This window comes from Salmo salar, chromosome ssa02 (genome assembly GCF_905237065.1).
Source record: "Salmo salar chromosome ssa02, Ssal_v3.1, whole genome shotgun sequence".
In the NCBI taxonomy this organism is placed as follows: domain Eukaryota; kingdom Metazoa; phylum Chordata; class Actinopteri; order Salmoniformes; family Salmonidae; genus Salmo; species Salmo salar.
The window spans coordinates 91582094-91597195 of record NC_059443.1 but is presented as its reverse complement, the minus strand read 5'-3'; the positions used below and the strand labels follow the sequence as shown (position 1 = coordinate 91597195).

The 15102-nt window shown below is 40.5% G+C and overlaps 1 protein-coding gene across 1 annotated transcript; it reads right to left on the bottom strand.

The window, feature by feature from the left end:
• Positions 1-12368: 12368 nt before the first annotated feature.
• LOC123732868 (zinc finger protein 135-like) lies at positions 12369-13607 on the bottom strand (the record flags this gene model as incomplete). The annotated part of the gene is made up of 1 exon (XM_045712189.1): positions 12369-13607. A coding segment is annotated over one exon (1239 nt), but the record flags the coding sequence as incomplete, so codon positions are not given.
• Positions 13608-15102: the final 1495 nt, after the last annotated feature.

Here is a 15102-nt window from a genome sequence, read left to right as displayed (position 1 = left end):
TAGCTGTTTTCTACAAGTTGTCCTCTAACAAGTGATGTACACATTGTTCCCAGATTCCGTGTGGTTTTTGAGCTGTTAGTTTTAACAGGACGTGCAACTTCATCTCCCTCCTGTCACAGAAATGATTTTAGCATGATATCGATGAATAAGTGTTGTGTTCCTTTGTTTAGCGACCCCTACATTTAAATGCGTCACTCCAAAATGTAGCTGACTGTCTTCTGCAGGTTGTCCTCTAACCAGTGAGGTAAAAATATATCTCCCATTTCCATGTGTTTTTTTATTTGTGTTAGTTTCAACAACAGTACAACCTGATTTCCCCCCTGACTATATCAGTGATTTATTGCTACTTGTCAAAACAAGTGTTTTTGGTGCTTGTGCAGTTTATAAGAAGCTTGTTTAATAAAATACAAGTAATATGATTATTGTGGCAGATGTTTGTGTATATTGTACATTTTATGTTTAGGTTTTCAATATATCACAAACTGTTTCTGCATTTTGGTTTTTGATTTGGACACCCCACCAGACATTATTTCCTAAAGGACTTAATGATGAAATGCCTATGTATTTTATGTTGTGATTCTGAACTTGAATTATTTCCCTATTTAAGATAATTCTGATGCTTTTCGTACGATGTACCCAATGATTAATGAAAACTTGTCCTCATTGTGGTTTTATTTAATGCGTCTTATTTATACACTGTAGTGTTTGTGAAATGCTTGTTATGTTTGGTAGCACTTATTTATTTGTCCTTTGCCTCCAACCCCTTTCCATGCATGGAAAATATCCCACCTAGCAAAATGTAATTGAAAAGATGTTGAAAATAAGACTATGCCCAACATCCAATACACATTCAGTTTTAGTTGAAAGTGAAAGTTGAGAAGATGTCGTTTTTTCATTGACTTGAAAACAACTTAAATTCAACGTACTTGCAGCCTATACACATGGACTCAGTATAATAAATTGGTCTATAATCAATTGTATTAACAATCCTACATCACTCCAGCATTTATTGACAACATTCAAGTGCTAATTGTCTTTATTCCACTACTGAAGAAGCAGGACTCAAATCACCTCATATTTCAAACATTCAGCCTGACAAAAGATACATGTTTTATTATTTTATGCCTCACCATTAAGTTAATTATTGCCAATACATATTAACAAAGGGGTGTACATTTGGTTTGATATTTCATATTTACAATTAATGTAGCATTTAGTAATCAATGATTTATGCAACCAACTGACCATTTTTGGGTACAATTATATTGACGTAATATCAGGGATCATTTTATAATGTCATTTTAGAATATCTGTGTTCATTCTCAGATGTGCCAACCCAAATGTACTAGAGCATGACATTGGGGACTGGGCCCCGATCCAACAACATGCCTATCTAGTGAACCCTGAAAAGGTAGAGAAGCTGAGGTGGAAAGTTACTACGGATATTGCCAGAGTTTCCTCTTGAAATCAGAAATGTCCGTTTTAAGGGCAACTTGGTTGCTGATTGTCTCAGGGGTGGGCAGTCAAAAATGTTTTGTGTTTAGCCATTGCGTTGCCATGGATCCCAATTTATTTTGACTGCACGTTTTTCCGTATTGGAGATGAGTTTTGTTTGGGCTCGTTCCAAGTGGACGAGAGTTCTAGAAGCTAGTGAGTTTTAGGAAGACGAGAGTTCTAGAAGCTAGTGGGTTTTAGGAAGACGAGAGTTCTAGAAGCTAGTGAGTTTTAGGAAGACGAGAGTTCTAGAAGCTAGTGAGTTTTAGGAAGACGAGAGTTCTAGAAGCTAGTGGGTTTTAGGAAGACGACAGTTCTAGAAGCTAGTGGGTTTTAGGAAGACGAGAGTTCTAGAAGCTAGTGAGTTTTAGGAAGACGAGAGTTCTAGAAGCTAGTGAGTTTTAGGAAGACGAGAGTTCTAGAAGCTAGTAAGTTTTAGGAAGACGAGAGTTCTAGAAGCTAGTGGGTTTTAGGAAGACGAGAGTTCTAGAAGCTAGTGAGTTTTAGGAAGACGAGAGTTCTAGAAGCTAGAATTTTAGGATTCTATAGAAAGAAAAAGGATAAAAAAAATTATACGTGTAATAAATAAATATTATTTTGTTTTCTTGTTTTTATTTGTTGATTGTATATTATTATTTAGAAATGTGTTTTTTCTTGTTTTTAATTGTTGACAGCCAGTAGACACCATGTTTATATTCGTGAAGGTGAAGCTTTGTAGATGATTATAATGTGAAATGGAAGTTGTAGAGATACTCTGAATGATTGGCTATGAAAAGCCAACTGACATTTACTCCTGAGGTGCTGACTTTTTGCACCCTCGACAACCACTGTGATTATTATTATTTGACCCTGCTGGTCATCTATGAACATTTAAACATCTTGGCCATGTTCTGTTCTAATCTCCACCCGGCACAGCCAGAAGAGGACTGGCCACCCCTCATAGCCTGGTTCCTCTCTAGGTTTCTTCCTAGGTTTTGGCCTTTCTAGGGAGTTTTTCCTAGGGAGTTTTTCCTAGCCACCGTGCTTCTACACCTGCATTGTTTGTTGTTTGGGGTTTTAGGCTGGGTTTCTGTACAGTACTTTGAGATATCAGCTGATGTAAGAAGGGCTATATAAATACATTTGATCTGAATTGATTGATTGTACAACTGAATGCATTCAACTGAAATGTGTCTTGGGTACATATTGGTGTCACCTCGTTAGTCAGTATGTGTTACACCTGTGCTGGCGTTTCACCTGAGCTGGTCCAGGTTCTATTTAAGAGTGTCTGGCCCAGTGCTCCAGTTGTCTTGATAGATGTGGAGAGTCAACACCTTTAGTTGCTCCACCTTTTTGGTTTGCTTCCTGTCTTTAAGTTTGGTGTGGGTTTTTCTTTTGTTTTCCTCTTCTTGGGCAGATTTAGTGGGTCTCATGATGGGTGTCTTTTAGGTCCCAGTTGTTGTTACTAGTCAACTTTCAGTGGACACTGAGAGCAAAACTACAAGATTATGTTATAATACTTTTATTGCATCAAATGGTTGTTTAATGCAACAGAATAGAGGGTTCTTAGAACTATTGTGTCTGTGTGTTCTACTGAGGATGGGCCTCTGGGATAAAACACTGACAGGATATTTACAATGTCTTTTGGGTGATAAAACCTAAAGAGACCACATTCCACAGCATGAGTTAATGTTTCTGTTCTATATGGTACCAGGGAGAGATGACCCCAGGGCCAGACCCTGGTCTCTACACAAAGAGTACTGTTTTTACAGCAGATACTTATTATTCTCAGCAGACAGTATCTTTCATACAAATCTTAACCTTGTTACCCGTTCTATACATCTGTTGTTCGTCATGTAGATTGAAAGGGGTGTATCTTGGCAGTAAAAGACCTTTGTACTTTTGTCTCGGGGCTCTCAATGAATCATCTGGTGGTGATTCGTCGACCAGCCATCATTATCGTAGAGCACTCAATTGATATGTGTGTGTTGTATTGACCTGCTGCCTTATTAATATGTGAATAAAGATTTAGTTTCAGAATAACTCTGACTTGTGTGACAAGTTTGTCTCTTCATTTGTTATGAAAGAAATTAACCACATTTGTGGATGTTAAAACCGCTCCTGATGACCTGGGTAAGTGGTGCTCCAGGGATCCCTCAAACTTGTTCTCAGGGAGACCACACTTTGGGAATGGAGCAGATAGACCCACCTTTGACCTGAGAGACAGCGAGCTGAGTGGATACATCTCAAACCTAGTAAAAAAAAAAAGAGGTTAGAGAAACACGCAAAGTGTAGTTTTTAGAAAAGCCTCGTAGGCTCTGAGTGTGTATTCCTGTGTGGAGGTATAAACAGGGCCCAGTAAGGAGGCTCTGAGTGTGTATTCCTGTGTAGAGGTGTAAACAGGGAGGCTCTGAGGCTGAGTCAGCTATCTGTGTGAACTGGATGAAAACTAGAATCTGTGTTTACTAGTTAAGACCATTTATGATATAGTATAAGATAGTAAGGTGCACCTAAAATTGTTTTATATCTGGACCCCATTTTAGAATTATTGAAAGATGTAAATGTATGAGTTACATTATCCTAGGAACTAACCATGACATAGAAATGTGAAAATATTCCTGCAGGTTAAAATATTGTTGAAAAACAACTAATTGATTAGGTATGTTTGAGAATAGCATTGTGTGACTGTGATTGGGAGTTTGTGATTGGGACGTGATATGGAGTGACTGTGATATGGGAGTTGTGTGAATGAAATAGTCTAATCTGTCGTAAGAAAAGATTGAAATGAGAGGAGGGGATGGGATGGTCATTGTCTGGGAAACAAAAGTTTATTTTTGGTTCTGCTGGGAGTATGTTTGGAGAGCTGCTTCGTAGCTATGGAGAGTCCTTGAAAAAGCAAATTGAATGGTTGTCATGACTACCTGAGAATTTCTTACGTTTTATATGGATTCTGTGAATATATTAAAATATGATGAATTGTATGTGTGTATAATATATATATGCCCTGGTAACTTCACCCCAACTTCTCTTATCTCCAGAACACATTAACTAAAGAACATAAGTGTTTTTCTGAAATTTTGGGGAAATTTAAGGGAAAATAAAAATACAGCCGTAGCAGAGCCCCAAGTCCCACGGGGACGTCCTCGAGGGCCTGGATGTTCTCCCCATCAAAGGCCAGCGGGATTTCACTCTCATGGTGAAATGGGTTTCCACCGATGTGCAGTAAAGGAGTGAAGAGCGGTGAAATCTGTGTCAACAAAAGTAAGAAAAGATGAATATACATACAATTAACAAAGAACAGAACAAATGTTCAGCTGTAGTTTTATATAAGCATGCACACCTATGTTTATGAAGAAACAGATGATTGGTGCATAGGCATACCTTGTCACGGACATAAAGGCCACTCGGGTCCTCATTGAAGAGGTAGGGCAAGAGCAGAATCGCTGCTGTGGTCTCCAGTCCTAGTAAAGTAAAGCATTGATCTCACTACACTTGCTCATTTTATTACAAAATACATTAGAGAAAGGGAAGGAATAAGAGCTGTTGTTGGCTTTATGGAAACGATATACAATATATGGTAAAGAATATAGTTGAGGAAATAATCCCAACCTAGTTGTGCCTAGTTAGGACATAACGTTAGCTAGCTAGCTAACGGTACTGTACTGTAGCTCATACAACGCCGACGGTCAAACCCGGCTTTCTAATATTTACGTTCATTAACTATAGTAACGTTATGGAAGATATTCACAGAAAACCATCATTGTCTTCGTTATTCATTATTAGTATGTTATATTATTATAATAAATTATTTCGAGACATATTCAGAGTCAAACATCAACCCAACTTAACCTTTTTAACTGTTGTCGCATCCAAACTTGTCACCATCGTTTTCAGTTGTAATTGCGAAGTTCCCGGAAGAAGTCCAGCAACAACGGAGGTTCCTCGATGAACCCACCTTCTAACAAGTTCTTTGAAGAACATTTTGGGGCTGTTTTTCATTGACCAAGAACCCTACGGTTCTTAGGGGATCTGAGAACAACTCCAGTTGAACCCTTCATTTTTAGAGTTGTAATCGGCTCTATTTACTCTCAGATTCAAACATGATGATTAGCATCAACGATCAAGTCAGCTGCTGCTGCTCCAATACAGTATGTGGTGAGACGGTGAACTGATGTTGAACCGGGCAGTCAGCTGCTGCTGCTCCAATACAGTATGAGGTGAGACGGTGAACTGGGCAGTCAGCTGCTGCTGCTCCAATACAGTATGAGGTGAGACGGTGAACCGGGCAGTCAGCTGCTGCTGCTCCAATACAGTATGGGGTGAGACGGTGAACTGGGCAGTCAGCTGCTGCTGCTCCAATACAGTATGAGGTGAGACGGTGAACTGATGTTGAACCGGGCAGTCAGCTGCTGCTGCTCCAATACAGTATGAGGTGAGACGGTGAACTGGGCAGTCAGCTGCTGCTGCTCCAATACAGTATGAGGTGAGACGGTGAACTGATGTTGAACTGGGCAGTCAGCTGCTGCTGCTCCAATACAGTATGAGGTGAGACGGTGAACTGATGTTGAACTGGGCAGTCAGCTGCTGCTGCTCCAATACAGTATGAGGTGAGACGGTGAACTGATGTTGAACTGGGCAGTCACTCATTCATTCTGTACTATGAGTCTATCAAATCAAATTGAATTTTACCTTACAGTGAAATGCTTATTTACAAGCCGCTAACCAACAATGCAGTTATAAAAAGTACAAATAAGAATAATAAATAAAAGGAACAAGTAATTAAAGAGCAGAAGTTAAATAACAATAGCTAGACTATATACAGGGGGTACCGGTACAGAGTCAATGTGTGGGGGCACCGGTTAGTCGAGGTAATATGTACATGTAGGTAGAGTTATTAAAGTGACTATGCATAGATGATAACAGAGTGTGTGTGTGGGGGGGCTTCCTCTGACACCGCCTGGTAAAGAGGTCCTGTATGGCAGGAATCTTGGCCCCAGTGATGTACTGGGCTGTATGCACTACCCTCTGTAGTGCCTTGTGGTCGGAGGCAGAGCAGTTGCCATACCAGGCAGGGATGCAACCAGTCAGAATGCTCTCGATTGTGCAGCTGTAGAAGCTTTTGAGGATCTGAGGACCCATGCTAAATCTTTTCAGTCTCCTGAGGGGGAATAGGTTTTGTTGTGCCCTCTTCACGACTGTCTTGGTGTGTTTGGACCATGATAGTTTGTTAGTGATGTGGACACCAGGGAACTTGAAGCTCTCAACCTGCTTCACTACAGCCCCGTCGATGAGAATGGGGGCGTGCTCAGTCTTCTTTTCCTGTAGTCCACAATCATCTCCTTAGTCTTGATCACGTTGAGGGAGAGGTTGTTTTTCTGGCACCACACGGCCAGGTCTCTGACCTCCCTATAGGCTGTCTCGTCGTTGTTGGTGATCAGGCCTACCACTGTTGTGGCATCGGCAAACTTAATAATGGTGTTGGAGTCGTGCCTGGCTGTGCAGTCATGAGTGAACAGGGAGTACAGGAGGGGGCTGAGCACGCACCCCTGAGGAGCCCCTGTGTTGAGGATCAGTGTGGCGGATGTGTTGTTACCTACCCTTAAAAAACATGAGCTGGCCACACCCAGAAAAATAGTTTGTGTGGAGGTGCTGACTAACTGCAAATAAACTATAAACTATCAAAATAAAGAAAGTCGCACACTCCATATATAAACTCCCAGTAATTTACAGTGCCTTGCGAAAGTATTCGGCCCCCTTGAACTTTTCGACCTTTTGCCACATTTCAGGCTTCAAACATAAAGATATAAAACTGAAAGATCTCTGCATGATCCAATGTTGACCTAAATGACTAATGATGATAAATAGAATCCACCTGTGTGTAATCAAGTCTCCGTATAAATGCACCTGCTCTGTGATAGTCTCAGAGGTCCGTTTAAAGCGCAGAGAGCATCATGAAGAACAAGGAACACACCAGGCAGGTCCGAGATACTGTTGTGGAGAAGTTTAAAGCCGGATTTGGATACAAAAAGATTTCCCAAGCTTTAAACATCCCAAGGAGCACTGTGCAAGCGATAATATTGAAATGGAAGGGGTATCAGACCACTGCAAATCTACGAAGACCCGGCCGTCCCTCTAAACTTTCAGCTCATACAAGGAGAAGACTGATCAGAGATGCAGCCAAGAGGCCCATGATCACTCTGGATGAACTGCAGAGATCTACAGCTGAGGTGGGAGACTCTGTCCATAGGACAACAATCAGTCGTATACTGCACAAATCTGGCCTTTATGGAAGAGTGGCAAGAAGAAAGCCATTTCTTAAAGATATCCATAAAAAGTGTCGTTTAAAGTTTGCCACTAGCCACCTGGGAGACACACCAAACATGTGGAAGAAGGTGCTCTGGTCAGATGAAACCAAAATCAAACTTTTTTTGGCAACAATGCAAAACGTTATGTTTGGCGTAAAAGCAACACAGCTCATCACCCTGAACACACCATCCCCACTGTCAAACATGGTGGTGGCAGCATCATGGTTTGGGCCTGCTTTTCTTCAGCAGGGGCAGGGAAGATGGTTAAAATTGATGGGAAGATGGATGGAGCCAAATACAGGACCATTCTGGAAGAAAACCTGATGGAGTCTGCAAAAGACCTGAGACTGGGACGGAGATTTGTCTTCCAACAAGACAATGATCCAAAACATAAAGCAAAATCTACAATGGAATGGTTCACAAATAAACATATCCAGGTGTTAGAATAGCCAAGTCAAAGTCCAGACCTGAATCCAATCGAGAATCTGTGGAAAGAACTGAAAACTGCTGTTCAAACGCTCTCCATCCAACCTCACTGAGCTCGAGCTGTTTTGCAAGGAGGAATGGGCAAAAATGTCAGTCTCTCGATGTGCAAAACTGATAGAGACATACCCCAAGCGACTTACAGCTGTAATCGCAGCAAAAGGTGGCGCTACAAAGTATTAACTTAAGGGGGCTGAATAATTTTGCACGCCCAATTGTTCAGTTTTTTTTGTTGTTAAAAAAGTTTGAAATATCCAATAAATTTCGTTCCACTTCATGATTGTGTCCCACTTGTTGTTGATTCTTCACAAAAAATTACAGTTTTATATCTTTATGTTTGAAGCCTGAAATGTGGCAAAAGGTCAAAAAGTTCAAGGGGGCCGAATACTTTCGCAAGGCACTGTAAAGGGTATTTACCAACGTTTCGGCATCACTGTGCCTTCCTCAGGGTGATGTCATGAATACTTGAACCAGGTTATGTAGACAAACAGTGCAATTAGTGTAACCAATGACAATAGTGAGGGGTGTGTCAAAATGATTAAGTTAATTAAAATGAATTAGTGAAACTGTAGTTTATGGCATATTAAATATATTACTCTATTGTTATCATATAGAAACATCATGGAATATTGTACATCATATTAAATATATTACTGTATTGTTATCATATAGAAACATCATGGAATATTGTACATCATATTAAATATATTACTGTATTGTTATCATATAGAAACATCATGGAATATTGTACATCATATTAAATATATTACTCTATTGTTATCATATAGAAACATCATGGAATATTGTACATCATATTAAATATATTACTGTATTGTTATCATATAGAAACATCATGGAATATTGTACATCATATTAGCATCAACATACATTATTGATTCATTCAATTTCACATAATGAGGATATTTCATATTTTTAAGCTCAGAAGTCAGAACCCATCACCTGCTATGTAAAAGAGACGAAGAATGCACAATGGTCAATGCTATCTGGGATCCTTGGGACATCCCTACCCTAAACCCTAACCTTAACCCCTACCTTAACCATTTTAAAAGTCAACTTCAACGGGCTAGGGACGTCCCAAGGATGTATCTCTACCTGAAAATACATGATCTAAGTGATTGATAGTTGGTATTCAGCAGTCATAAAGCCTAATTTACTTTAATAAACTACTAAAATAGTGATTTTGTCAGACAGCATAGACAGCAGCTCTACACTTTATTGACTGACTGATCCATTCATCCTTCCATCCCTCCTCAGCCTTCCTCTCCTCTGAAGACCCAGTGAGGGTGGAGCTCAGTCAGAGAGCTGTTGAGGGACTGGTTAGGAAGAACACTTCTACAGCCAGAGAGGTGAGAGGTCACACATGGTTTAGATGGTAAATATTTATGTCCCCTTAGCGGTTCATCACGTCAGCAAAAGGGAATATGTTCCATCTATGTTAATTTACATTAGTGCAAATTGTCCACTGATATTGGTGTAATTTCTCACCCCTTTTGGCTGTATGAAAGTTAATTTCCCCTCAGACACACACATTTGTTCTTTGATATTATGAAGGTCATTTGTGTCAAATGTACCTTTCCCCACTCATTCACCCCATCTCTTTACATTGCTGATGCATATTCAGTGGCCTGGCTGCATCCAGACTTTGTCAAAGGCCCATCCTGGTAGATCTGAACCTAATGCAGCTTGGAGTGATCAGATGACAGAAGTCACATTTAGGTGCCAGGTGTAACTGAGGCCATAGATGCTCCATATCCATTACTTTGAGTGTAATATATAATATGACTAAATGTGTTTCTGTGTTGCAGGGACAGTCAAGAAATGGAACAGCAAGGCCACAGAACATGACATAATCAGAGCTGTGGGAGACCACCTCAAGCCCCTGGTAGAGCCGGGGGTGGTGTTTACCACTCCACCACGCCTTCAGCAGGCTGGAAAAGTGGGATTGATCTGGTTGATCCATTTGTTTGTTTCGGTTTGCAGTAGTTGAATCCTTTGACGTATTGTTGAATTAAACATTTATCTTCAACAAATGCACTGGGTTGCTTGAAAAGTGATACTAAACGTACATACCAGCACTATTTTGACTTTTTTCATAATAAGATGGACCAAGATACGTATTGGTTTTGCAAGAGTCTGTTGATTGTCAGTCATTGGGTTCATTTATTTTGCAATATGTTCAAATCAAGCTTTATTTATACAGCACATTTCAGACATGGATGCTTCACAGGAAAAAAATAAAACAATGAAAATAAACAGAAATATTTACCACAACAAACATAAGATTAACAACTGAAAGACGAATTAGCATTCTAAGGAAAATCCATTGATTAAAATATTAATTGGATGCAACATCCAACCCCAAATATAAGCATGTTTTTAGGAGGGGCTCTGAAAGACACTATGGGGGTGTCCACTGAAAGTTGACTAGTAACAACAACTGGGACCTAAAAGACACCCACCATGAGACCCACTAAATCTGCCCAAGAAGAGGAAAACAAAAGACATATCCACATCGAACTTAAAGACAGGAAGTAAACCAAAAAGGTGGAGCAACTAAAGGTGTTGACTCTCCACATGTATCAAGACAACTGGAACACTGGGCCAGACACTCTTAAATAGAACCTGGACCAGCTCAGGTGAAACACCTTCCCACTAACGAGATGGACAAGCCAGCACAGGTGTAACACATACTGACTAACGAAGTGACACCAATCAGTGCGTCCTACGTGCTAACGAGCTATACGTGCTAACGAGCTATACGTGCTAACGAGCTATACGTGCTAACGAGCTATACGTGCTAACGAGCTATACGTGCTAACGAGCTATACGTGCTAACGAGCTATACGTGCTAACGAGCTATACGTGCTAAAGTCCAACCTCAAAACATAAATGGAAAAACCAAAGCCTGTAACACCTTAAGACAACAAATATATCCTATATTTTTGTTGGAAAAGTTTGCTCACCACCAACAGAAAACAACTTCCATTTCACATTATAATCAACTACAATGCTTCACCTTCACCAATATAAACATGGTGTCTACTGGCTGTCAACAATTAAAAACAAGAAAAAAACACGTATTTCTAAATAATAATATACAATAGTATTATTTGTTTCTCCTTTTTCTTTCTATAGAATCCTAAATCCCACTAGCTTCTAGAACACTCGTCTTCCTAAAACTCACTAGATTCTAGAACTCTCCTCTTTCTAAATCCCACTAGCTTCTAGAACTCTCGTCTCCTTGGAAGGAGGCCAAACAAAACTCATCTCCAATACGGAAAAACGTGCAGTCAAAATAAATAAAGATCCATAGCAACGCACTAGCTAAACGCAAAACACAAATCTTATATCCATTTGGGGGGAAATCAGGTAGAACCTGCTCTTGAAACTAACACAACAAAACAAAAAACACATGGAAATGGAGATAATATTTTACCTCACTGGTTAGAGGACAACCTGCAGAAGACAACTACATTTTGGAGTGATGCATTTAAATTTAGGGGTCCCTAAACAAAGGAACACAACACTTATTTGTCATAACTCATCGATATCATGTTGAAATCAATTGTGCCGAGAGGAGGGAGATGAGGTTGCACGTCCTGTTAAAACTAACAGCTCAAAAACCACACGGAATCTGGGAATAATGTGTACATCACTGGTTAGAGGACAATTTGTAGAAAACAGCCAGATACATTTTGATTCAAGTGCGTAACCAACATGGTAAGTGTAACACAACTCTTTTTTTGTTAGTCACTTTTTATTAAATCTCATAAATAGTACTCTTCCATTTCAGAGCCTGGATTTTCCCCCGAGGCTAATATCCATATCATGTTGAAATCAATAGAACAGGGGCAAACGTTTAGGGTTCTACATTGTGACACTATTAAAATACTCCTAGTACAATGTTAAAACATTCTACATTGTGACATTATATCATTGATATCATGAAACAACTCATTCATGTATTTTCTGATGTTTGATCAGATGTCTTTTACCGGAGAATCTCTTGTCACACTGATCACAGCTATAAGGTTTCTCTCCTGTGTGTGTTCTCTGGTGTCGAGTCAGAGAGCCAGATGCAGCAAAACTCTTCCCACATTGATCACAGCTATAAGGTTTCTCTCCTGTGTGTATTCTCTGGTGTAGAGTCAGAGAGAAAGATTTAGCAAAACTCCTCCCACATTGATCACAGCTATAAGGTTTCTCTCCTGTGTGTATTCTCTGGTGTAGAGTCAGAGAGCCATATGCAGCAAAACTCTTCCCACATTGATCACAGCTATAAAGTTTCTCTCCTGTGTGTGTTCTTTGGTGTAGAGTAAGATGGCTAGACGAAGTAAAACTCTTCCCACATTGAGTACAGCTAAAATGTTTCTCTCCTGTGTGGATTCTCTGGTGTGATATGAGGCTGGTTGACCTAGTAAAACTCTTCCCACATTGACCACAGCTAAAAGATTTCTCTCCTGTGTGGATTCTCTGATTAATTTTATTGCCTGATGAAGATGTTAATGTCTTCCCACAGTCAGAGGAGCAGTGAGTTCTCTTCCCTGTGGATCTCTGCAGGTGTTTCTTGAGGTGTTTTGATCTGGAGAGACAGCCAGATGTAGTAAAACTCTTCCCACATTGACCACAGCTAGAAGGTTTCTCTCCTGTGTGTCTTCTCTGGTGTCGAGTCAGAGAGCCAGATGTAGTAAAACTCTTCCCACATTGACCACAACTATAAGATTTCTCTCCTGTGTGTGTTTTCTGGTGTAGAGTCAGAGAGCCAGATGCAGCAAAACTCTTCCCACATTGATCACAGCTATAAGATTTCTCCCCTGTGTGTGTTTTCTGATGTGATACTAGGCTGGTTAGCCAAGCAAATCTTGTCCCACATTGACTACAGCTATATTGTTTCTCTCCTGTGTGTGTTCTCTGGTGTGATATCAGGCTGTCTGGCCGAGTAAAACTCTTCCCACATTGATTACAGCTATAAGGTTTCTCTCCTGTGTGTACTCGCTGGTGTCTAGTCAGATGGCAAGATGAAATATAAGTCTTCCCACATTGATCACAGCTATAAGGTTTCTCTCCTGTGTGTGTTCTCTGGTGTACAGTCAGGTAACTAGATGAAATAAAACTTTTCACACATTGATTACAACTAAAAGATTTCTCTCCTGTGTGTATCCTCTGGTGTGACAACAGGTTGCTTGACTGAGTAAAACTCTTTCCACATTGAGTACAGCTGTAGGGTTTCTCTCCTGTGTGTATTCTCTGGTGTAGAGTCAGAGAGAAAAATGTAGTAAAACTCCTCCCACATTGATCACAGCTGTAAGGTTTCTCTCCAGTGTGAATTCTCAGGTGTACTTTTAGTGCTTTTAATCTTAAGTAACTCTTCCCACAATCAAAACAGTGGTGAGATTTCTCTCCTGTGTGTGTTCGCTGGTGTATTTTAAGTTCTGATGAAGATTTGCAATGTTTTCCACAGTCAGAGCAACAGATAGATTTCTTCCCTGTGGGTCTCTGCTGGTGTTTCTTGAGGTGATAGAATCTGGACAGACTCTTCTCTGACTCGTTAGCATCATGATGTTGAGGCTCCCCAGAGGATCCATGATAGTCACATCTCTCTCCTGTGTGAACAAGTCAGACAGATAGTTAAAGGCTCACAACAGCAGAAATCCACTGAAAAGGGTGATGCCAACAGCGTAGCCATGATACTGTACAACAATTGACGTCTGTAATGAATGTTAGTATTACTTGACAATTGTCTTAAGACAGTCAAGTGAGCAACAATAGTCATATTTAGTCTTATTTTCACATTAGTAGTAACTAGAAATAAGTAAAAGGTGTTGAACTCCTAAGCAGTGTGCCAGGCGACTTTTGTTCTCAAATATAGGCACCTTTCTGTGTTTGCTAAAATTGCGACAAGGGCGATGCGCACACAATTTGATTGCAGAAACACCTCCCTGCTAATGCAGAAACCGCTAGTTATGGATGTAGTATATCTGCCTGGAGCAAAAATGGTGAGCAAGTGGCCTAAGCTGTGCCATTAGAGATCTGGGTTCGAGTCCAAGCTCTGTTGCAGCCGGCCGCGACCGGGAGGCCCATGGGGCGACGCACAATTGGCCCACCGTCGTCCGGGTTAGGGGAGGGTTTGGCCGGCAGGGATATCCTTGTCTCATCAAGCACTAGCGACTCCTGTGGCGGGCCGGGCGCAGTGCACACTGACCAGGTCGCCAGGTGTACGGTGTTTCCTCCGACACATTGGTGCTGCTGGCTTCCGGGTTGGATGGGCATTGTGTCAAGAAGCAGCGCGGCTAGGTTGGGTTGTGTTTCAGAGGACGCATGGCTCTCAACCTTCGCCTCTCCAGAGTCCGTATGGGAGTTGCAGCGATGAGACAAGACTGTAAGTACCAATTGGGGAGAAAAAAGGGGTGAAAAAAATATATATATTTAAAAAATGGTGAGCAAAATTTGTTTTCACAATGTATTCTGAATATTACAGCACTAGATCAGGAGTGCTACTCAAGGAAACTCACATTAAGCTCTGTGTCTATTCACTACTTCACCACCGTGGGGGAAACTCAGGGGAGTTCTCATAGGCTGACAGCAAATATAGCCTCCATTTCCAGGTTGATTATGATTATTATTATCATCATTTGACACTACTTTGGATTATAATTGTAAGGCTCGTTTGAATGTCCTGATTTAATATAATGTTTGTGTTATTGTCGAAAATGTACTACTTTATATTTAAAAACAACTTCAACCAGTAAAATGATCATTGGCTAGTTTTCCATCAGCCTGACATCAGCCTGACAATGAGATTTTGTCCACGCTAAAATGG